Genomic DNA, 23,475 nt, shown 5'->3' with positions numbered 1-23,475 from the left:
CCCGAGTGTGACAGTGACACCCCCTGAGTGTGACAGGGACACCCCATGAGTGTGACAGTGACATCCCCTGAGTGTGACAGTGACATCCCATGAGTGTGACAGTGACATCCCCTGAGTGTGACAGTGACACCCCATGAGTGTGACAGTGACACCCCCTGAGTGTGACAGTGACATCCCCTGAGTGTGACAGTGACACCCCCTGAGTGTGCCAGGCACTCCCTGCAGCTCCTGCCCCGTGCCCACCCCAGGGACACTCTCTGGGATGTGCCCTCAGGTGAGGTAACCCAGGTGTGGATCCGGGTCCATCCCGGTGGTGACAGCCCCAAAGCCACCGTGCCCTTGCTGGGCCCAGCACCCCAAATTTTGGATGATTGTCCCTGGGCTCCACCATCCCAAATTCCCAGCGATTGTCCCCATTCTCTACCATCCCAAATTCCCAGCGATTGTCCCTGAGCTCCATCATCCCAAACTCCCCATGATTGTCCCCAGGCTCCACCATCCTGAATTCCCGATGGTTGTCCCCATTCTCAACCATCCCAAATTCCCAGCGATCGTCCCCAGGGTCCACCATCCCAAATTCCCAGGGACTGTCCCCGGGCTTCGCCATCCCAAACTCCGGGCGATTGTCCCCAGCGGGAGCTCCCGGTTTAATCTGATGCAGCCCCACCCCAGCCCAGTTTGGGGCTATTTGGGTAAAACCTCGGTGCCAACTGCGGCACTCGGGGATCGCCGGTCCTGGATGTCCCAGCCCTTCCCTTGGCCAGGCAGAGCGAGGCACTGACCCAGGTAAGGCTTAGGCAGCTCCAGGGGCGGCAGCTGCGAGCCTAAAAAAGGTTTTTTTTTCAACCCTCCTTCACTTCTGCAGCGGCAAAGGAATTGGGGAAAATCCGCTTTTCCCGTATTCCGTTCCTGCGGGGTGTGTGGGAAGCAGAACTCGGCGGGGCTGGGTCACATTTAAAGCAGAACTGAATTATATTTTTCCAGTTTTTTTTTTTTTCCAGTTGTTTCCTGGTTCTGTGGGTACTTTGAGAGTGCCATAAATTATCAGGTGAAGGAGTTGTTGGTTGAGGTGGTGTCCGGAGCGTTTTTTCCTCGGTGGGGTGGGAATTGGCTCCCACCGGGCTCCCAAACACGTTGTGGTGTGCTGACAAGAATAACAATTAGCTGAGCGTGCAGCAGAGTGTTAACTGGGACCTGAAATCCCAAGCAGAGCCTGTTCAGGTCAGTGCCATCCTCAATTCCCGGTTTCCCTGGGCAGTGCTCCGGGCTCCGGGACGTTTCCCTGGCTCAGGGGCTGCTCCGCGCCCTCTCTGCTCCTTCCTCCCGCATTCCTAAATCCCAAACCTTCCCAGGTGTTTTTTGTGCTCGTGCTGACAGCTCAGAACTGCGCTCCTGGCAGCTCCTGCGTGGCATTCCTGACGAATGTTAATCGGGATTTAATTCCTGGATGGGTCCAGAGGGAAGGGAAATTTGGGGAGGATGGAAGAGTGGCAGGTTCGGAGCTGTGCAGAGGAAGATGCAGGACGGACACTGAATTCTGGATGTGTCCTGGTGTTACCCTGCGTTGTGTGGGAACATTTTTATTATTAAAGGAATTTTTCCTTGGTTTTATACGAAAGGAAGTTCGTGAACAAATTCAGAATCCCCCCTCTGTGCCTCAGCTCCCCTCTTGCACAGGTGAGAGTCCCCTCTGCTGTGGGTTCCTGCAGGATTTTTCTGTCATAGACCTCTTTTAAAATAGAAATTAAAAAAGAAACCCACGGTAAAAAAATCATGGGGAAGTCTGAATGGAGTGAGGAGGAGCAGTTCCAGGAGGCACCTCAGAGCCTGTCAGCCCCAGGAGCAGGGATGGGGACAGCCCTCAAAATCCTCCCACCTCGCAGGAATATTGCAGGGAGCTGTGAAAGAGTGGAAAACTCAGGGGGGGGAAACATCCCAGGCAGGAATAATTCCCGTTTCAGAGAGGGGAAGAGGGGGCTGAACACATTAAATCCTTCCCTGCCTTAGGGGCTGAAGTGGAACACGGAATTAGAGGATGGAAATAGGGGGGAAAAAAAACGTCCTTTAAAAGCGATGCCGTGACTTCGTTTTTAACTTAGAGCAGGACAAAAGCGATTTCAAGCCCCTGAGGGAGGATGTGGGCTTACACCGTGGGCTTCACCGTCCTGCCCCACGTCGGAGGATTCCTCGGCTGGTTCCTCAACCGGAAAGAAATCCCAGCGTGGTACGAAAAGCTGAAAAAACCTTCCTGGTGCCCGTCGCGCAAAGTGTTCCCGGTGGCCTGGACCATGCTGTACACGGGCATGGGGTGAGTGCCGGCACCGCTCCTCCCGTCCTGCTGCCCCTGGCACAGCCGGAGCGGCCCCGGCAGGCTCTGCCCTGGGCTCTGGGCTCTCCTGGAGCCGCCAGGGGTGAGCCTGGCACGGTGCTGCCAGGGACACAGCCTGGGGGAGATGCCACAAGCAGCCGCGGCACCTGGGCAGGAGCCACTCAGCTGTGGGACGAAGGGAGGTTTTGGGAGGAGTGAGGGGTGTGGAATTATGGAATGGAATCATGGAATAGCCCGAGCTGGGAGGGGATCACCCGGTGCAGCTCCTGGCCCTGCACAGACACCCCAAAATCCCACCCTGAGCATCCCTGGCAGCGCTGTCCAAACTCTCCAGGAGCTCTGGCAGCCTCGGGGCTGTGCCCATTCCCTGGAGGAAGAATCCTCCCAGATCTCCAACCCAAACCTCCCCAGAGCTGTTCCTGCTCCCAGGAGAGCGGCTCAAAGCCTGGCGTGGATCCTGCTGTGATGCGAACAAATCCCTGGTGGGGAAAACACTCCTGCAGGAGAGACAGTGTCCCTGCCGAGGGTGGCTGCGGGCACTGACACTGTCCCTCCTCACAGCTACGCCTCCTACCTGGTGTGGAACGACCTGGGTGGCTGCAGTGGCAAGGCCATCGTGCCCCTGGGGCTCTACGGGGCACAGCTGGTGCTCAACTGGGCATGGCCCCCCTTGTTCTTCGGTGCCCGCAACCTGAACATGGTAATGGGGCTTCCCTGCCGGCTTTGGGGCGCTCTGGGGCTGTGCTCAGGGCAGTTGTGTGGCTGTACAGGGAGTTTTAGCGCAGCTCTAGCCGCTCCTGCTCACGGACAATGGTATCAGCCCCTTCCAGCCTCGCCCCGACCCGATAGCCGGGGCGGGGGATGCGGGGCCGGGCAGTGCCAGGGCTGCACCCCCCAGTTAAGGGTCCGGCCTGGGAGATAAAGCCCTTTGTGGGGGTCACACCCTGAGTGACAACAGCACTGTGGCATCCCTAGGGGGATGGGGCAGCTCCCGGGGACTTATCGGGGACAGCCAGGGCGGGGCTGGGGCACTGCCACACCCGGGCTGGGCCACCAGGCTCTGCAGCAGGAGCCAAGGGCTGAGGTGGCAGAGGCACAGATGGCAATTCGCGTTTCCACCTGAATTTTGTCACTCTGAGCGAGAAAAAAAGAGTTTGCTCAGTGGCCACCAACCACGAGCAGGTTGTGTGTGACCTAAGGGGACACTGGCCAGGAGCAGGGTGTTAACCGGCGGGATTCGATAAGGAGCGGGGAAGAGCACATTAATTAGTGTCAGCTCCTGGTGCGTGTGACACACTCAGATGTCGCTGCTCGGAGCCTGGGGACAATGTCCTGGGGTTGGGGTTGTTCCAGCACTAACACCCCCAGCCCTGTACCATGTCCTGGGGTTTGGAATCAATTCTGTCCCATCACCCCCATCCCTGTACCATGTCCTGGGGTTTGGGATCAATTCTGTCCCATCACCCCCATCCCTGTACAATGTCCTGGGGTCACTCCCGTCTCATCACCCCCATCCCTGTACAATGTCCTGGGGTCACTCCCACCCCATCACCCCCATCCCTGTACGATGTCCTGGGGTTTGGGGTCACTCCCGTCCCATCACCCCCATCCCTGTACAATGTCCTGGGGTCACTCCCGTCCCATCACCCCCATCCCTGTACAATGTCCTGGGGTCACTCCCGTCCCATCACCCCCATCCCTGTACAATGTCCTGGGGTTTGGGGTCACTCCCACCCCATCACCCCCATCCCTGTACAATGTCCTGGGGTCACTCCCGTCCCATCACCCCCATCCCTGTACAATGTCCTGGGGTCACTCCCACCCCATCACCCCCATCCCTGCCCCATGTCCCACCTGTACCGGGATATTCTGGCAGGCAGGGCAGGGCCGGCAATCACGGAGCTGTGTTTGTCGCAGGCTCTGGCGGACATCCTGTGCCTGGACGGGCTGGCCATCGGCACGCTGTGCTCCTGGTACCGCATCAACCGCGTGGCAGCGCTGCTGCTGCTGCCCTACCTGGGCTGGCTGGCCATGGCCACCTGCCTCACCATCCGCATCTGGAAGGACAACCCCGAGCAGAAGCCGGGCAAGAGCGACTAAACCCTAAATCCAGGAGTTCTGTTTAAATTTATTCCAGTTCAACTGGCCTGAGGTGAAGCGAGGTGTGACAATTTGAGGGGTTGGTTGTCTTTTTCCTCTTCTTCCTCTCTTCTTCTTCTTCTTCCTCTCTTCTTCTTCTTCCTCTTCTTCCTCTCCCTCTTCTCTTCTTCTTCTTCCTCTTCTTCCTCTCCCTCTTCTTCTTCTTCCTCTCTTCTTCTTCCTCTCTTCTTCTTCTTCATCTCTTCTTCTTCTTCATCTCTTCTCTTCTTCTTCTTAGTCTCTTCTTCCTCTCCCTCTTCTCTTCTTCTTCCTCTCCCTCTTCTCTTCTTCTTCTCCCTCTTCTTCCTCTCCCTCTTCTCTTCTTCTTCTCCCTCTTCTTCCTCTCCCTCTCTTCTTCTTCCTCCCCTCTTCTTCTTCTTCCTCCCCTCTTCTTCTTCTTCCTCCCCTCTTCTTCTTCTTCCTCTTCTTCTTCTTCCTCACCTTCTTCCTCTCATGAGAGGTTTGCACCATTCCCTCTTTTCAACCGGGTGTTCTCCAGCATGTTTGGGGTTCCTGCTGTTCTCTTAATGGCACCAAATCAAATTCCAGCAGGCAAAAGATCTGGAATAATTCAGGCTGGAAATCCCTGGCGCTCCTCGACACTGTCAGCATCACCTCGAGGGCAGAGCTTGGTCACAAACGTGGCAAATCCCATCTCCTCTGCTGGGACTAAACCAAAATGGCCTTCACCTCTGCACACCCAATTTTTTAAGAGCTTGATTTTACTTAAAAATAAATGATTTTTTTTTTAAATAAATTATTTGATTTTGAAAAAAAAGATTTGATTTTTTAAAGAAGTTACTTGATTTTTTTTAGAAATTACTTGATTTATTTTTAAGAAATTACTTGATTTTTAAGGACAAATTACTCAATTTTTTAGAAGAAGTTACTAGAACTTTTTAGAAATTACTTGATTTTTAAGAGGTTACTTGATTTTTAAAAGGAATTACTTATTTTGTAAAAAAATTAATTACTTTTTTTAAAAAAATAAATTACCTGTGTTCTTTTTGAAATGACTTGATTTTTTGAAAAGAAGCTACTCAACTTTGAAATTAAATCACTTGATTTTTAAAATAACTTAATTTTTTAATTACTTGATTTAAAAATAAAAAAAAATTACTTGATTTTTTTATAAAGTACTTTCTTTATTTTTTTTTTTTTGCACTTTGTGCTGTTGCTTCGTGTTCCTGTGTGCCCTGGTTTGTGCTTTAGCTCTTTATCTGCCAGCAGGGATGGGCCTTGCTCTGTGCCTCCTGTTTGGGGAGCATCCCCTTCCTTCCCCTCCCTGCTCCAGGATTCAGCAGCAATGAGCAGCAAATGCTTCTCCCAAGAGGAAATTCCTCTTTTCCACAAATTCCTCCCTATCACCTCAGCAGAACTGAAAAACTCACACCAGTGCCTTTGAAGAAAACAATTTTTGTTCTTTTTTGGTTTTTTTTTTTTTCCCCCCCAAGTGCAGAGACACGAGAATTTGTGAAATTTGTGAGCCTGCTCCCGCTGCCTCGAAGGTTGTTATTAATTATAGAATTGGCAAAAAGCCCCATGCAGAATCTTTAAATCATCCTGGAGCATTTCCATGCCATTATTAACCAGGAAAGGTTGAAATAATCGGAATTCCAAAGGAATGGGATGGAATCAGGCACAAGGGGGGCATGGACTCATCCTTGTCTTTCCCTTTTCCTCGAAACCTGAGCTCTGGTGTCTCCAGACAGAATTTACACGATTTTTAATTGCTAAATGTAAAGAGAAGGGGAGTGTGGATCTTCTTCCTGGCACTGGCTGTAATTGATTTGGGTTCTAATTGGGGCTGTAATTGGGGGTAGGGGGTACCCCAAGGGAGGGGTGGGAAGGCTCAGCTGGGGCTGTAATATAAATTGTATTTGCTTTGAATAAAACATACCATTGGAGGTTTTATTTTTCTTTTTTTTTTTTTTTTTTTTGGAGAATAAATCAATAAATAAATCTGAGTTATTCTCACTGTACTGGATTGGGCTGAGGTTCCCAAAAGTTCAAGGGATCCAGGGAAGGGATTTGGGAAGGCCCCACAGGGGGATTCATTCCTGGGGCAGGTGGGGGGTGCAGGGCTTGGCTGGGTTTGGGTCCCAAAAGGTTCCCAAGGTCCCTCCTTGGGGGCAGCACTGACTCCCTCTGTAAATGGATTAGCTGCACCACTTTAATTAGTCCTCGTCTTCATTTTCTTCTGTCTTCACTCGAGTCAGGATTAAAAACACAAAGGAGACGAATTTCTCATGTTCAGGCTCAGCTGTTTGTTAAATCTTACCTAAAGTCCAGAGGGCTCTGCAGCACTTGCAGCTACCAGCTCAAAGTGAGCACAATGGAGAGTGAACCTGGCTAGTTACAAAATGAGCAGAATTCGTTATTTAGCTGCCTTTCAAAGCTAAGCAGTGCAACAGAGAATTAACACCTATATTCTTGACACTTTGAACCCAATAACCAAACTCCTGTGACCTGCACTGTGGGATTTTCTGTCCAACCAAAAACTGCTGCCTGAAATCATGAAGAAGAATGAAAACAGAGACACCACTCAAAATCCTGCATCTTGTCCCATACCTGTGACTATATTCTAAAAACCTCAATTTCCAAACCCTTCACCGTGTGAAATCACACACTTCTGTTTCACTACACACCCCTGATTTTAACTCCATCACTCGATTTTGGAAGCCTTCTCCAAGGCCTCAGGTCACCAGCAGTGTTCTCCAGGGGGTCAGTGCCAGGAAGCCCAAAAAAGCTCAAACCTCCCAGGTTTTTTTGGGATCCGACAACCCTCCCTTGGGGACATCCCCATGACAAGTTCCTCTGTGCCACCACCCCAGCTCTGAGGTGAGCAGGACAAATTCCTGACTCTGGGATCCTCCCTGACTCACACCCAGCTTTTGGGATTTTGGGAGATGCTGAATGTTCCTGGATCCATCCTGGGCAGAGCTGAGAGCAGCTGGAGTTTGTAGTGCCTGGTAAAATTTGGTGATTTTGTCATTTGCTTCATTCTTTATCCCCCCCTTAGCTCGGGGCTTCTTTGCCAGGGCTGTGCTGTCCCAAGGAAAAGCTGCAGGAAAAGATTTTGGAGGAGCTGAGGCCGGGAGAAGGAGCAGCCCCACAAAGCCCTGCCAGCAGCACTGGTGACATCAAAAGCTGCAGAAAAAAAAAATAAATAAAAAGAAACTTAAAAAAAGAAATCCTATAACATTTCAGGGCTTTCTTTTCTCTTTTCTGTGATGCCACTGCATTTATTTACAGCTTCTGTGTCTCCCAGGGAGTCCCTCATGCCAAAGGACAAATGTAAATTATTTCTCCCTCAAATGAAGGTGGGGTCTGGCTAATTTAAGGGAGTTCAGGCTGATTTCAACTCTGCCCATCCTGTCCTGAGGGAACAGGGATGAGCAAGGCCCTCCAGAGAGGCCAGGAGGGATTAAAGGAGCCTTTATCTCCTTTTGGAAAGGGGAGAGAATTATTTAAATCACATTTAAATTGGTGGCTCTAGATCTGGCTCATACCTGCAACTCTTTAATAACATTTCCAATTAAATAGATGAATGCATATTTGATCAGCTTTCATAAATTGGGTCTATTTCCTCTTCCCACTTTTTTGTTTTTTCCTGCAGGCAAAGGAAAATCTGAAATTAAGATTTATAGAATTTTTTCCATGTTTGCCCTCCCCATTTTCCCAGCTGCTAGGACTGGCTGCCTTGTTCTTGTTTTCCTTCCAGGTTCTCCTCCTCCCAGCCTACCTGGAAGTGGAGAAGGAGCTTTTCTTTGCCTCCTGTCTCTTCACACAGGCAGCAAAAAATAGCAACTATTCCTCCCTGTGCTATCCACAGCAGCTTGAAATCAATTGGGAAAATTAAATTCAGTGAGACAGCCTCCTGTATTAATATTTAAAGCATCGTTTGGAGCATTTGCTGTTTAAACAGATAAACTGAACCCCCTTGCATAAAAATAACTTTAATGACATTTCAAAGTCATCTGCAGGGTTTCTTGCCCAGACTGCAGCGCAGACCAAAACCAGCCTTGGTTTCACAGAATCCTGGAATGGTTTGGGATGGAAGGGAATGTAGGGATCATCCCATCCCCATCTCCATCCCATTATCCCATCCCATCCCATCCCATTATCCCATCCCATCCCATTATCCCATCCCATCCCATCCCATCCCCATCTCCATCCCATTATCCCATCCCATCCCATCCCATTATCCCATCCCATCCCATTATCCCATCCCATCCCATCCCATCCCCATCTCCATCCCATTATCCCATCCCATCCCATCCCATTATCCCATCCCATCCCATTATCCCATCCCATCCCATTATCCCATCCCATCCCATTATCCCATCCCATCCCATTATCCCATCCCATCCCATTATCCCATCCCATCCTCAGGGACACCTCCCACTGTCCCAGGTTTGCCCTTGGAATGAGCCCCTGTCCCTCCCCAGGGATGTGCCCTGCTCCCCGTGGGGCTCCCAAGGGCTCTGGCACTCAGAGCCCAGAGCCCAGAGCCCAGAGCCCCCCCTCTCTGCTGCTGTCCCTCATCCAAACTCCAGCCACTCTCCAGGAGATGGAGGAAATTCCCATTAAACTGAGGGTGCCCCTCAGGCCCAGCAGTTGCTCCCTGGCTGCTGCAGATGCAAGATTAGTGCACAACTTCCTTTCCTTTCCCTTTTTCCTTTCCTTTCCTTTCCTTTCCTTTCCTTTCCTTTCCCTTTTTCTTTCCCTTCCCTTCCCTTCCCTTCCCTTCCCTTCCCTTCCCTTCCCTTCCCTTCCCTTTCCCTTCCCTTCCCTTCCCTTCCCTTCCCTTCCCTTCCCTTCCCTTCCCTTCCCTTCCCTTCCCTTCCCTTCCCTTCCCTTCCCTTCCCTTCCCTTCCCTGGCTGCGGCAGGACAGAGCTTTCCTTGATTTGCTGCTGCCTGGAGCAATGTTAAAGCACCACTGAGGTGCCAGCCGGGGTTTGTCACCTCTGTGCAGGTGACACAGCCACCCTGCCAGCCTCTGCCCCAGCTCCGGGTGCTGCAGGACAGAAATTCCTGTGCTTGGAGCTGCTACAGCAGGGCTGGAGCTCCTGCTGCAGTTTCCTGAGAGCAGCTCTGGTGGGAAGAGAGCTCCAGTCCTGCTGAGAGCTGTCATTAACTCCCAGTTGGGCTTGGAATTAATTAGGGAGGCAGCAGTGCCTGCCAAGGCTCCCCGTGTGCCAGGCTGGGAGCTGAGAGCCAGGGAGGGTTTGGCTGGGAGGATGAGGCAGGTACAGAGGTGAGAACATCCCTCACCTGGGGCTCAGCCCAGCTGCAGCATCTTCCACCAGGATTTGGGCACTGCTCAGCTCAATCCCGTGGGATAGGAAGGTTTCCAGCCCTCCTTGAAACATTTTTGATCCTGAGGCAGGATGAGAGGGACAGGTGAGAAGGGAGGAAGGGAAGGGAAGGGAAGGGAAGGGAAGGGAAGGGAAGGGAAGGGAAGGGAAGGGAAGGGAAGGGAAGGGAAGGGAAGGGAAGGGAAGGGAAGAAGGGAGGGAGGAAGGAAGGAAGGAAGGAAGGAAGGAAGGAAGGAAGGAAGGAAGGAAGGAAGGAAGGAAGGAAGGAAGGAAGGAAGGAAGGAAGGAAGGAAGGAAGGAAGGAAGGAAGGAAGGAAGGGCTGTCAGTGTTTATTTATTTGTGCCGTAGTTACAGCTGGAAAAAGCAGGATGGGGCTGGCTGCCAGACCATGTCTCTAGGGAGATGTTTGTTAGTGCCACCAGCTGTCCCCTCGGCATGGAGAGCACGGCTGAGCTGTGACTCACCCAGCCAGGCTCTCATTTCACTCTCCCATCTATCCCAAAATGTTCCTCTGGCCCCACGATGCCATAAAAGCTCCCTGTGCTTGGCACAGCCTGTGGCAGGCAGGTGTGGGTGATGGGAAAGGAACAGGCAGGTTAACTCCAGGAATTCCTGCTGCAAGGAGAGGGACAGCACACCTGTGACCTGCAGGGGACACCTGCCTAGGGATACAGCAGAGATCCCTGTTTGGGGATTAAAAAAAAATAATAATTTGGGGATAAAAGTGCTCCGAGGTGCCTCTGAAGTCACTGAAGAACCTGCTCTGGACTTGGATGGATGCAGGATCCTCAAAATCCAAAACTGCAGCAAAGCCTGGAAGCTTCTCCCAGCACAGACTGTCCCTCAGCCCTGTCCTGTGTGTCCCCTGTGGCTGAGCCCTGACCCCCGGGCAGGGGGGGATCTGTCTGTGAGGGGCTGAGAGAGATGGGGAAGGGTCTGGAGAATCCTGAGGGGAAGGGGAAGGGTTTGGAGAATCCTGAGGGAGCTGGGGAAGGGTCTGGAGAATCCTGAGGGGAAGGGGCTCAGCCTGGAGAAAAGGAGGCTCAGGGGGAATTTCTGGCTCTGCACAACTCCCTGACAGGAGGGGACAGCCGGGGGGGATTTGGGATCTCATCCCAGGGAACAGGGACAGGAGGAGAGGGAACGGCCTCGGGCTGGGCCAGGGGAGGCTCAGGCTGGAATTTCCTCCTGGAAAGGGCTGGAAGGGGCTGCCCAGGGAGGTTTGGAGTGCCCATCCCTGGAGGTGGCACCTGGAGGTGGCACTGAGTGCTCAGGGTGGGGATTTGGGCACAGCTTGGACTCGATGATCCAGGATGGATTTTCCAACCTCAGTGATCCTGGGATTCTATGAAAAAATTCAAAGCCAAGTGGATAAGTTATGAAATCAGTGGGGACAGGGAGAGGTGAAGGGGAACCTCAATACAAACTCTGGCTGGCAGGTGCTCAATTTGGGGTCCCCTGAGTGCTGCTGGGAGACCCCTCCTGAGCCCCTGGGGACACATTTGGGGTCACAAACAGCCACCAGAGCCCTCACTCACCCCCAGCTCCCACCCTGCAGCTCCGTGATGCCCTTTTATATTTTTGGCTGCAGTGGGGGGAGGATCATGGCTGTTCCAAGCACTGCCCTAGAAGGAGCTGGGGAGCAGCTGGGAAAGGCTGGAGAGAGGGGGAGCCTCGGTGCCACATTCCCCAGATTAGATTCGAGCTCAGCCCTCAGAGGGCTGCAGCAAAGTTGGGACCCCAGCCATCAAGAGCTTCCAAAAATAAAGCAGAGTGGCTCAGAGGGACCGCAGAGGGGCTGAAATGCTGCTTGAAAATATCAGGATTAGGAGGAAATGAGCTGTCAGTCACTGGGAGAGGATTCCCACCCCAAAAGCAGCCCCTGAAATGTCAGAGGTGACAGCAATTGGACAGGGGAGGTGGAATTTGAGCGTTGTCACCACACAGGAGGCAAAACACCACCCCTGCCCTGCAGGGAAGTATTTTAGGCTTAGAAATAAATAAAATCTTGCACTGTGGAAGATATATGTTCCATGGATAGGATGTCTTGGAATTTGTCAAATCCTTGGTTGGGCTGTCACCACTGCCAGCTTTGTCACCTAAACAACAGCACCTAAACAACAACTCATCCAAGGAGTGCTCTGTCCCCAAAAACTGCATCCATGGTGGCACTGGGGAAAAGCTCCAAAGGATACCCAGCACAGCAAGGCAAGGGGGCTGGGAAGAGCAGCCAGAATTAATTATGTCTGATAATTTGTTATTAATTTTCTCTGATGATAAATGACCTGTTGATGGTGTGGATTTTTTGCACTTTGTGGTGGTGCAGCCTCATCCCACAGCTCTAAAGAGCTGGATTTAACAGGGTCACAAAGGCTGACTTCACTCCAAAGCAGATATTCCCACTGATCTGATTTTTATGGAATACCTCTTCTCCTCCTCAAACTAAGAGCAGGTTTTTCCACTAATACTGACTGAATACTCCATCAAACACAGCTGAATATTCCATATTTACTCCAAGTTTGCTGGTGGTGGGTTCTGAGTGAAGTGCAGAGCCCACAGTACTGGAGGTTTGGTTTAAAGTGTGCTTTGATTCCAAAATCCTGCACAGCCACACTTTTCCCACCTCCTTTGCCCCATGGCATGGCCAGGATTGGTCCCTGAGAAAACCTCACCCAGGTTTTTATTAAACTCAGCTCAGACAGGATTGATACAAACTGCAAAGGATTGAAATTGAGAGTGAGACGCTGGGATAGTTTCATATAATCCTGAAGGGAACAAAAAAAAAGAGAGGGAAAAACCCCTCCAGCCCAGATACATCCCAGTGCACTGGGAATTTATGGAACACTCAAGCAATGGAGAGGAAAATGCAGAACAGTTGGAGAAGCAGCACTGCTGCCCACTGAGAATTCCAGCTGGACTTTCAAATATGTGGGAGAAGGTTCTGGCTTGGATTTACAGCTCCAACGAGGAGATTTCCTCCTGCATGAACATGGTGGGAGGAACCACAGGTGTCCTGCTGAGATGCTCCAGGTGATCCAGGAAGCCAAAGCCACCAAATCCAGGGATTTTCCAGCAAAACAGCCACGACCCCTTCTCCTCTTACCTGAGCCAGGCCTGGCTGAGCTGGTCCTTCAAGGTCAGCCATGGAATGCACTGGCACAGGAGGGAGAGGGCTGTGGGAGCAGGAGGTGCCCCGTGCCAGCCGTGTCACTCCAGGGGATAAATACACGCTCCAGCTTCCAGGATTTTCCATCAGGGAAAACTATGGGCTCATCCCACCTACTGTGAAGTTGTCACTTGGTTCGAAATTAAAAGAGGAGCAAGAGGGAGTGTTGAGAGGAGCTGGAGAGAGCAGGGGAAGGAGGTGACACCTGAGAGCCCTGGGTCACCCAACCCCATCCAGCTCCTGCCGCTGTCGCTTTGTTCCATATTTAGTTCCTGACAACTGTGCCTGGGGCAGGAACTCCCAGCTCTGTTTTCCCTCATCCCTCGGCTCCCAGAGCTCTCAGAAATTGTTCTTTCTCTCTCCCAGTGGCCACAGCTCGGTCCCAGAGTCCTGGGGAAGATGGCAGAAAAGCAGGAGGAGCCCAGCAATGCCCAGAACGGGGAACCCGACAATGCTGAGGAGGGAGAGGGGAAGAAGAAGAAGGTGAAGAGGGAAGACCTGCCACCCTTTGAGATCGTGACAGGGTAAGAGATTGGGATTGAAATATGAAGTTGGGGGAGTTCAGAGAGCTCTGTCTCAGCTTTTAGGTCGGGCAACACAAGCAGCATCTTCTGCCGGCGCGTTTCTGAAGAGTCTGAAATGGTTTGGATTTATTGCGGGATTTTGTTTTAAGTTTTTTTCTGACTTTTAGAGGATGGACTCCCAGCAGGCAGGCACAGAAGTGCACTTGTTTTATAGGATCAGCTCTGTTCCTGCAGTGCTGGTTCCCTCCCAGCCCCGCTGATGGGATGGGGATGGAGGGGTTGGCTTTGATGAGAGCTCGGTATTGATTTCTTGCTGTGATCAATGGCTCTTGTCTGAGAATTTCTCCACCTGTGGATCAGGAAAAACACCCCTGCTATGGCTGATTGGCTTGATGGGCCTGAGGGACAGATTTTTCAAGAGACCTGAAGGTTCACATTTTCAAGAGCTCCACAGCCACAGCTGGAACCTGACTTTCATAAAGAAACCAAAAAGCCCAAGTTGCAGAAAGGCTCCAAAACAAGAGGCAGTTTTGAAGGCAGCGGGGCAGCAGGGAGCCTGGCCTTTGGAAAAGTGGGATATCTCAGGGATCTGGGGGAAGCTGAACTCTCAGCCATAACTGACAGCTGCAAGTAGGAAAAGCCCTGGGAGTCTGCTCCCTGTAGGAACAGCAGGATGAGTCCTTCTCCCCTCACATTTCCCTTATCAGTCACCAAAGGAGCGTTCCAGCAAATAAACCAAACTCAGGGTTTCTTCCAGCTACTTAAAAGTAAAGCTCAGACCTCCAAAATGTCCCCTGGAATCCTTCTGCCTGTGCCATGGGCTCTGCAATTGTGAAATGTGGCTGCTTGTTCTGACCAGGATGAGTGAGGCAGGACAGCACCCCTTCATAAAATTGGGTTCCATTCCTGCCCAGGGGAGGAAAAATCTCCACTCTCTTCTCAAAATGTGACTGCTGTGGGAAAAGAATCCCTTTTCGGGGTGGCCTCTGTCATACAGAAATCACAGAATCACAGAAATCTATTAATCATAGAAATAAACGATTGGCAGTGGATTTTAAGGAAATAACAACCCTCTGCTAGGAATGGAGTAAGGCACCAAAACTTGTGGATATAAACGACTGGGCCAAGTTCTGAACACATACGACATGTCCTAAAATGAATTTTAGTGAGGAAATTGGGTATTCCAGCCTCGGAGCCCTCAGTCTGAAGTGACAACTGCTGAGGGACTGAGCAGGATGTCCAAACTTTCCTGTTAAAACCAAGGCCGTGATCTAAGCATGGCTGAAAAACTTCCTCAGCACCATTCTGCAATTAAATCCTTTCTTGGAATGCCACGGGTGTTCCAGAATTTGACAGGATTTTCCACCCTGCAAAGGGGAGAGCGAGGAAGAGAAGCAGAAATCCTAAAGGACCCCCCCCCACCAAAGAGGTACAGAAACCCCAGGAATTTTTTTTTTTTTTTCCTTTCATTTGAAGGAGGACACCAGGAGATGAGGCCAGGCCTTGCCCTGGGATCATCGTGTGGATTTTCCCAATGATTTACAAATTCCCAGCCAATCAAGGCAGTTATGGGAATGATGAGGAAACACAACTGCAGCCGGGGAAGAAGCATTTAAACCCAATTATGTTGCATTTCAGCTTTAGGCCTCGGATTAGGGGCATCTCAGGACTCCCAGCCAAGTTCTCCCTCAGCTGCTTACAGCTCCAGGAGGAGTCTGGCTTCCAGGAATCACTAGGAAGACAATTACTCTCTTTAAGAATATTATCCCCTTTCTTTTTTTTTTTTTTTTTTTTTTTTTTTTGGGCTGAACACAGCCTGTAATCCCAATCTGGGAGTATTTCCTGCCATATTTATTTCCACTTTCCCCAGGTGTAAATGAGGCTCCTTGTAGGAATAATTTCATGTTACTCTTTTTGATAATCCACATTTTTTAGATGTTTTCCTTCTCTCCTGTGTGACAGTGCCAGGGTCACATTGGGTAACTGCTCTTTCCTCCAGCCCACCTGATTTCAGCAACTTCAATCCCAGACTGAAGATTCCACCTCAAAATTTCAATTTTTATTTTGGTCTCAATGTGATCTATCATTTTGCTACCCAGGGGAAACTGATAAACTAGGTTGGAGCATTTAGAAATCCCTAAAAAAATGCCATTTAACGATGTTTTCAGAGAAGGTTTCAATTTTTACCTTTCCTACCCTCAGGTGAGCTGTGCCACCCCAGCCTGGTGCCAGAGCAAGGGGTTACATTGGGAATATTGGAGAATTCAATGCCTGTGAACAGTTTTTAAATTATTTCCATAAATATTTTCACTCTCCACACCCCTCTGACAGAAGGTTGGAGCCAGGTGGGGATCAGCCTCCTCTCCCAAACAACAGGATGAGGAAAAATGACCTCAAATTGTGCCAGGCGAGGACATCAGGGGGAATTTCTTCACAGAAAGGGTTGCCAGGCATTGGAACGGGCTCTGAGTGTTGTTTCTGTTCCTTATTGGAACATTATTAATTGAGCTAATGCAGATTCCAAATTGCTGGGAGCAGGAGCGAGGTGAACATCCCAGCTAAGCTCAGGCACACGCCGAGATAAGCAATAAAATCCATCTGGAAGGGCTGGCTAAATGCAGCTCCCAGTTAATCCAGCCTGAGTCAATCCATCCTGGAGCAGGTTGCTGCTGCTTCAGCTGTTCCATGAAAAAAAAGCCAGAGCCAACCTCATCCCTGCTGTGACCCCTTTGCTGTCAGGGGTGAAATTCCCTGTGCCTCTGATGTATTTAAAAAGCTGATGTTATTGTGAAACCACTCATTGCAGGCATCGCTCTGGAATGGGCGTCTCATGTCTGCCCTTCAAAAAATCATTAATTAAAGAATCCTTAGCCAAAGCAGCACTGATTATCCAGGATACCAAGCAGGAAAAGTGCTATTCTTGGAAGCATGTGCATTTTTTTCTCACTCTTTTGCATCCCTTTCCCTTCCCATCTCCAGAGCCATCCCATGAGATGTTCCATCACGAGGTGATCTTGAAGTCACAGAAGGGAAGATGTGGACAATAAATTAAAAGAGTAGGTGAAGGAAAATTTATCAGTAGGGACTCCAGCAGGAAATCCACATTTTCACAGCAAAGTCAGATTTGATCCTGGATATTTTATAACCTAAACCTTGAAACACAGAGAAATCCAGGGCGATGCAGTGATTTGTGCATGGTCCCACGTAGGAGTGAGCCAAGAGTGTGACCCTTCCCTGTCGGATCCCAAAAACCTGGAGGTTTTTGAGCTTTTTGTGCTTTCTGCCACTGACCCCCTGGAGAACACTGCTTTTGACCTGAGGCCTTGGAGAAGGCTTCCAAAATTGAGTGATGGAGTTAAAATCACGGGTGTGTAGTTAAATAGAAGTGTGTGATTTCACATGGTGAAGGGTTTGGAATGTGAAGGTTTTAGAATATAGTCACAGGTATGGGACAAGATGGAGGATCTCGGGTGGTGTCTCTTTGGGTGTTCATCTTCCTTCTTCTTCATGGTTTCAGGTAGTAGATTCTGGTTGGTCAGGTAGTGTCACACTGAGGGTCATGGGAATTTAGTTATTAGGTTAAAAGAATAAATAATATAGGTGTTAATTTTCTACTGGGCTGTTTAGCTTTAAGATACCTTGTAGCAGCTGGATCTCTCTCCATTTCCTTGCTTCTAGCAGGTAGCCAGAAGTGCTGTTGAACACTGCACTTTTGATAAGATTTAATAAACAACCAAGCCCAAACACGAGAAAATCCATTTCCTTCCTGTATTTTTAAATCCTGGCTCTGAGCGAAGACAGAAGAGACTGACACAAACCATTAATTAAGTGGTGCAAAACTCTCACCGCTGTTACACTTCCTTAAATCCGCCTCTGAGCCTCCTCTCTGCTCTGTTCCTAGGGAACGTCTCCCAGCCATCTTCTTCAAATTCCAGTTCAGGAACGTGGAATACAGCTCGGGCAGGAACAAAACCTTCCTGTGCTACGTGGTGGAGACGCAGGGCAAGGAGCCGGCGACGAGCCGCGGCTACCTGGAGGACGAGCACGCGGCCGCCCACGCCGAGATGGCTTTTTTCAACACCATCCTGCCCACGTGCCAGGCAGGTGCTCGCCACGACGTCACCTGGTACGTGTCCTCCAGCCCCTGTGTCACCTGCGCCCAGAGGATCTGCGAGGCCCTGCGCAAGAACAAGGGGCTGCGCCTCACCATCATGGTGGGCAGGCTCTTCATGTGGGACGAGCCCGAGATGCAGGCGGCCCTCAGGAGCATGAAGGAGGCCGGATGCAAGTTGAGGATTATGAAGCCTCAAGACTTTGAGTATGTCTGGAAGAACTTTGTGGAGCAGGAGGAAGGGGAGGAGGCCAAGTCCTTTGTGCCCTGGGAGGATATTCAGGAGAATTTCCTGTACTATGAGGAGAAGCTGGCTGAGATCTTGCACTGAGGTTCAGGTGAGTCGCTCGTTAACTCTCCTCTCTTTAATTTGGGTTCCAATTTCTCTTACTGGCAGCTGAATTTTGCTAACAACCCCAGGCAGTGGATTTCTCCTTCCAGGGGCTTCCCCCACAGCACATTCCCAAGGGATTCAGCGCTTTTCTGTCTTCTCCTCCAGGAATAAAGAATAAAAAGGCTCCAGGGCCACCAGAGCACTTCCCTGTTCCCCACAGGGATGATGCTCAGGACAACAGGGAGAGGAATGGAGATTGGAGGGGATTTTAATCACACCCCGAAGTCTAACTAAAAGAAACCCCAGTTGTTGCAGAATTCTTCTCTACGGGGTACTGAAGAGTCACCTGTGAGTCTCTGGGACGTCTCTTTTTCCCTCCCCAGGATCAGAAAGGATCCATGAAGAGATGTGACAGACCTGGACACCTGGGACAGTCCTGCTTCCCAAAGATTTGATTCCAGCAGGATGGAGAACCAACCTCTGGGAGACAAGGCCCTGTGGGACTCCAAACACACACACACACTACACAGACCTGTGGTGTTTGGGGTTTTTTGGGTGTTTTTTTGTTCTTCCCCCTCCCTGCCCCAACCAAACCCGTGCTGTGGTGAAAGGGATGGCAGTGATCCACAGACAGGCTGTGGGATCACATTCTGGGAATATTTCACGGGAAGAGACCTTAGAACAAAGCTGCTGGTTTGATAAATGCATTAGAAAGGGGAAAAGAAAGGGATTTAAGGTGAAAAAGAAGTTTTCTCCCTCTGTTCTCCTCAGTAGTCAGAGCTGTGATTTAATTCAGGGCCAACAGCTCTCTTCCAAATCATGATGGAGCCCAAGAACTTGATATCAAACAATGACGTTTGGGATATAAACCTGGGAAAAGCAAAGTGAAATAAAATGGGAAGCCACTGCAAAAGCCAAAGCACTGTTTATTCCTTCTTCTCTACTCGCAAGATGTCCTAAATTGAACCTGAAAAGTCTGAGTTCAAGGACATCCCGGGACAGCCACACAGGGAATATTTTGTAGCTGGGAAGGAAGAACTAAATGCCAAAAACATTTCCAGAGTACACACGAGTGCTGGAGAGCAGGATCATTTTCCATGTAAAACAAAGCTCATGGGGGTGCCCAGAGTAAGGAACCAGAACAAAAACCCAACACAAATAAGGGGAAGGACTGAATCCATGAGCAGCCTCAGTGCTTGTTCTGGATCCGCTCATTGCTCCCAACTCCTCTTTGTCCAAGGTTGTTTTTCCCAGCTACAGCAACTCCCCATCAAACAGGTTTACAAAATATGGGCAAGGAACAGGGAGATCTTCAAGACAAACAGGATTTGCAGCAGCAAAAAGCCCCATAGAACTGAGTAACCCAGCCCCTTCCCAAGTAAATCCCATTGGGAACCCTGACAAGTTACAAAATTCCCAACTCTTATGTCCCATTTTTAATATTTCTTCAACACACCTGGCACTCTTCTGGCTATTCAGAATGAGAGAAGTCCAGAAAGATTTGTTATTGTGGGAAGGTGGGAAACCAAACACAAAGGAAATGTCTGTGGCAGTTCCTCAGTTCTGGAACAAGCTTCCAAATCAGTTTTCCATGGATCTCAGGAACCAGTGGTGGCACTGATTTGCTTTTGTTTTGGGTGACAAACACCAACCTTTGTGCAACACCTGGACTACAAATGCAACGAAGAAATGTGACAATCCCACCTTAAACTCCATCCTGTGAATGTCTAGAGCACATCAGCCTGTTTGGATCCTCACCAAACCGAGCTCTGCAGACTATAAATTACAGAGCTGTTGCATAAAACACACCCACCAGGTGTATTCATTCCCCTCCAGCATTCCCTGCAATCCCAGCCTGTCCCCAGAACAGCCACAGGTACCAGTCCAACAGCAGGGCACCGTTTATTTAAACATCACAGCATGATCCTGAGTGAGCACGATCTCAACAAACCCGATTTGTGGCTGGAAGGGAGAAACAAAACCTTTCCTCCCGCGAGAACAGGTGAGTGACCCGAGTGCCAGGCAGGGTGTGGCAAACAGACCAAAGCAGAGGTACCAGCGCTGCCTGGGGCAGCTCATCAGCACCAACCCAAGCAGAAACGCCGAGTCCCCGCCAGGCAGCGGCTCCGTGTGGCTGCGTGGAGCCCCAGTGACACCTGGTGGCTGCAGGCACACACTGAGAGCTCCCCGAGGGTTTTCACGGCGCCGCTGCCTCCTGCTAATTAACAGCCCCAAATGAGCTTCTCTGAAGCTTGCTGCTGCTGGAAGCCCGTGTCACTGTCACACAAGTGAGTGACACCCGAATGCAGAACGTGCTCCCCACTCAGGTCCCCCCTTGTCAGTTCACAAGTTCTGCTCCCCAAACTGGGGGAAATGGGGATCTTTGTTCTGCTCACAGGCTGTAAACTGTGATCTTGATGTCAGTGTTCTCAAACACTTCCTCGAGGATGGCTGACACCTTTTCCCACTGCAGGCCGTCGAGTCCACATCCAATCCTGGAAGATAAAGCACCAGAAGAGCTGATAGAGGATTGTGCTATGCCCAAGGAGCAGCTGCAGTTTGAGGTGGCCCTGCCTCAGCTCCCCATAAACCCACAGAACGTGGGGAGAACAAGGAAACAACTCAAATTTGTTTTGCTACTACTGAAATGCACAGGGAAATGCAAATTAGATTTGCCCAATTGAACAGGGGAGTTGGATGGAGGTGGATGCTTGAATTCTTATTTCACAGCAGAGGACCATCCCTCAGACATCCTTCTAGAAATTAAACACCCCAGCACTGGCATTCCAGCTCCTCAGCCCCTCACCTGGGCATGGAGATGTCAGTGACTCCGTTGTTCAGGCAGTGAGCTTTCATGGCTTCCAAACTCTTCTGCATGTTCTCATACGTGGGCTTGTGAGAGACCTTCTGCTTCGTAATCTACAGAAAAATAGAAAAGCTCAGCAGTGCCTTAGGCATGACCTCAGCAAACTTCTGTCTGTTATAAACACTGTTACAAAACACACATTCCCCAATATCCCAAAACTCATGTCCAGACTTGCCTCTGTGGAAAGACCCGAGCAAAGAACTAATACTTCACAGTTTAAAACGCTCTAATTTAGCAGCCAGTTCTGCCCATGTGAAGGTGAAATGCAGATGCACAGAACAGCTTGGCTGCTCCTCCAGCAATTGAGGACACATCTCTTATTGAGAGGAACATTCCAGAAACTCCCTTCCAGTGCCCAAAGGGAGCTAGCAAGTCAGATACTATTTACAAGGGCCTGGAGTGACAGGACAACAGGAATGGCTTCACACTGCCAGACGGCAGGGTTAGATGGGACATTGGGAAGGAATTGTTCCCTGTGAGGGTGGGGAAGACCTGGCAGAGGCTGCCCAGAGCAGCTGTGGCTGGCTCATCCCTGGAAATGTCCAAGGCCAGGCTGGACAGAGCTTGGAGCACCCTGGGATAGGGGAAAGTGTCCCTGCTCAGGAAGAGCTTTAAGGTCCCTTCTCACCCAAACCATTCTGCGATTCCCTGATTCCATGAACATGACCAAAAGCCCCACAGCTATTAATGCCTGGTATGTGACACAGTTTAGCCCCAGGGAGGTGTCCCAGTGCCACCCCAGCCCTTACCAGATAGTAAATGTAGCGCTCATCCCTCTGCAGAACCGCCACCTCCCCCGTCTTCTTCTCTAAAGCACAAAAATCAAGGTGTTGTTGAAACAGCTACACTCCACAACCCAAGCAGCTCCAACACCCTCCCTGCTGGAAATCAGGAGCTCCTTCAGGCATCACTCACTTTGATCCAGGAGCTCCTGGACACCTCCAAACTTCTTCTTGAAGAGCACGGCGATGCCTGCACCCATGCGGCAATCCTCGCTGATGCAGTGAGCCAGGGCATCCGTGGCTGGGCAGGAGAACAGGTCCCCCTTCACACACCTGATCTGCACAGCAGGGGCAACAAAACCTCCTCAGACAGCACACCTGGGCACACAGGGCTCTGCTGACCAGGGATTGGGCAGCAATAGGGGCAGGGTTTGAGTTTGCGGTGCAGGGCACAAGTGTTGGAGCTGGCACGGGCTACAAACCCAAGGGAGGGAATTACAAACCCCATAGGCAGAATTACAAACCAAATTCACAGCATTACAACCCAAACTCACAGAATGACAAGCGCAATATAGAGAATTACAAAGCCACTGCACAGATTTACAAACCCACTACACCTTCTCAACAAGATCACTTATGAGCATCACGTGCCAGCTCAGCAGGTAATCTTACAAAATCAAAGCTTAAAAGTGTAATTATGTGACAGAGAGCACAGCTGGATTAGTGAAACCCCTCCAGCAGTACCAGTCTGGAGGTGCTCAGGCAGGCAGGTGAGCTCTGTGCTGCTGCACAGCATCTACCCCACTGACATTACACAGAAAAAGCACACAGAATTCAGCACTGGCAGCCACTTTACTCCCAAAAGCTGCAGGATGCAGCCAGTGCCATGCTGTCATGGCTGTAATGAGGGGAAGGCCTTTTTGCACAGGCAGTAATATCCCATGTAGCCCATTTCCTACGCACTCTCTCCTCCTGATCCTTGGAGAAGTGGGTGGCCATGGTAACGTGGGGTATGGAGAAGGCTCCTGCGGCTGGAAAGATGAGAGAAAAACAATTATTAGGAACCTCAAGCTAGGCAGTAAGAGTGTGGCAGCGGCAGCAAGGGTAAGCCTAACTGATCTGTGACAGCGGGACAACCATGACACTCCTGAAGATGCCAGCGCCCCTGACCCTGTCCCACTGCGCCTACAGCTCTGGCCCGGGGGGAGGCCCCAGCCCTGAATCACCGCACAATACGCACCCTCAGGCTGCCGCCCTCCTCCTCATCACCATTATCACCCTCCTCCTCCTCTTCCCCTCCCTTCCCACCCTTCAGGGCCGCTCGGCCGCCGCACCCGTGGGGCGCACAGCGATCAACAGGGCCGGGCCCACGGCCTGCGCTACGCCGAGCCTGCCCAGTGCCGCCCACATCGCTCCGGCCGAGCCGCAAGGGCGGCCCCGCCTCAGCCGGCACCGCGGCTCCACCTCAGGGGGACCTTGGCGGTACCGCCCCAGCGGCCCCGCCTCGCGGCGAAATGGCGGATCCGCCCCCCCCGGGACTTGGTGGATCGTACTTAGCAAACAGGGCGGTATCGCCTCACGCAACATGGCGGCACGGCCGCACAAAACATGGCGGCACGGCCGCACAAAACATGGCGGCACGGCCGCACAAAACATGGCGGCACGGCAGCACAAAACATGGCGGTACGGCCGCACAAAACATGGCGGCCGCGCCACACACGACATGGCGGCGCCGCCACTCCGCGCGCGCGGGCGGGCCCTCTCCATGGTCCCGGCGCGCAGCGTTTCAGGCGAGGGGCGGAGCCCAGCGCTGGGCGGGGCCCATCCGGCGCCTGCGCGCCACGACCCCCGCGCAGGCGCAGCGGCGCCGGGCAGGGCGAGGCGCGCGGTTGGGCGGCCGCGGCCGGGCGGGGCCCCGCCCCTCGCCCCCTTTGTCCGCGGTTGGGCGCCATTTTGCGCGG

General features: G+C 51.2%; 2 protein-coding genes and 1 non-coding gene across 7 annotated transcripts; 1 reads left to right on the top strand and 2 right to left on the bottom strand.

Annotated features, from left to right (window-relative positions):
* The first annotated feature begins 792 nt into the window (after positions 1-792).
* On the top strand, positions 793-17,928 carry APOBEC2 (apolipoprotein B mRNA editing enzyme catalytic subunit 2). 2 transcript variants are annotated; one of them, XM_062509420.1, is made up of 5 exons: positions 793-1,221; positions 1,353-2,308; positions 2,891-3,029; positions 13,324-13,481; positions 17,383-17,928. In XM_062509420.1, the coding sequence occupies exons 2-5, from the start codon at positions 2,136-2,138 to the stop codon at positions 17,921-17,923; spliced, it is 1,011 nt and encodes a 336-aa protein (XP_062365404.1). In that variant the 5' UTR covers positions 793-1,221; positions 1,353-2,135; the 3' UTR covers positions 17,924-17,928. The 2 variants fall into 2 exon arrangements, with proteins under 2 accessions (XP_062365404.1, XP_062365403.1); XM_062509419.1 differs by having other exon boundaries at positions 793-2,308.
* Positions 8,935-9,029, bottom strand: LOC134054239 (small nucleolar RNA SNORA17). The gene has a single exon (XR_009934018.1). It is a non-coding gene; the product is annotated as a small nucleolar RNA SNORA17 (small nucleolar RNA).
* A 1,875-nt stretch (positions 17,929-19,803) lies between the features above and the next one.
* On the bottom strand, positions 19,804-23,145 carry OARD1 (O-acyl-ADP-ribose deacylase 1). Of its 4 annotated transcripts, none has more exons than XM_062509627.1 (6): positions 23,068-23,145; positions 22,478-22,545; positions 21,708-21,852; positions 21,542-21,600; positions 20,733-20,845; positions 19,804-20,421 (listed from the first exon to the last, which is right to left on the bottom strand). In XM_062509627.1, exons 1-6 carry the CDS (start codon positions 23,099-23,101, stop codon positions 20,319-20,321), a joined length of 522 nt encoding a protein of 173 aa, XP_062365611.1. In that variant the 5' UTR covers positions 23,102-23,145; the 3' UTR covers positions 19,804-20,318. The 4 variants fall into 4 exon arrangements, with proteins under 4 accessions (XP_062365611.1, XP_062365610.1, XP_062365613.1 ...); XM_062509626.1 differs by lacking the exon at positions 23,068-23,145 and adding an exon at positions 22,849-22,963; XM_062509629.1 differs by lacking the exon at positions 23,068-23,145 and adding an exon at positions 22,823-22,943.
* Between the last annotated feature and the right edge of the window lie 330 nt (positions 23,146-23,475).

The sequence above is a fragment of the Cinclus cinclus genome, chromosome 27, assembly GCF_963662255.1.
Source record: "Cinclus cinclus chromosome 27, bCinCin1.1, whole genome shotgun sequence".
In the NCBI taxonomy this organism is placed as follows: domain Eukaryota; kingdom Metazoa; phylum Chordata; class Aves; order Passeriformes; family Cinclidae; genus Cinclus; species Cinclus cinclus.
This window is presented reverse-complemented; position numbering and strand designations above follow the sequence as displayed.

Bases quoted from the DNA above. Each gene is read 5' to 3' on its own strand.
- APOBEC2 (XM_062509420.1), top strand. From the start codon at position 2,136: ATGTGGGCTTACACCGTGGGCTTCACCGTCCTGCCCCACGTCGGAGGA. The intron at 3,030-13,323 runs GTAATGGGGCTT...TCTCTCTCCCAG, and splicing joins GTGCCCGCAACCTGAACATG to TGGCCACAGCTCGGTCCCAG. The intron at 13,482-17,382 runs GTAAGAGATTGG...CTCTGTTCCTAG, and splicing joins CCCTTTGAGATCGTGACAGG to GGAACGTCTCCCAGCCATCT.
- OARD1 (XM_062509626.1), bottom strand. From the start codon at position 22,924: ATGTGGGCGGCACTGGGCAGGCTCGGCGTAGCGCAGGCCGTGGGCCCG. The intron at 20,846-21,541 runs GTAAGGGCTGGG...ATTTTTCTGTAG, and splicing joins AGCGCTACATTTACTATCTG to ATTACGAAGCAGAAGGTCTC. The intron at 20,422-20,732 runs GTGAGGGGCTGA...TTTATCTTCCAG, and splicing joins ACTGACATCTCCATGCCCAG to GATTGGATGTGGACTCGACG.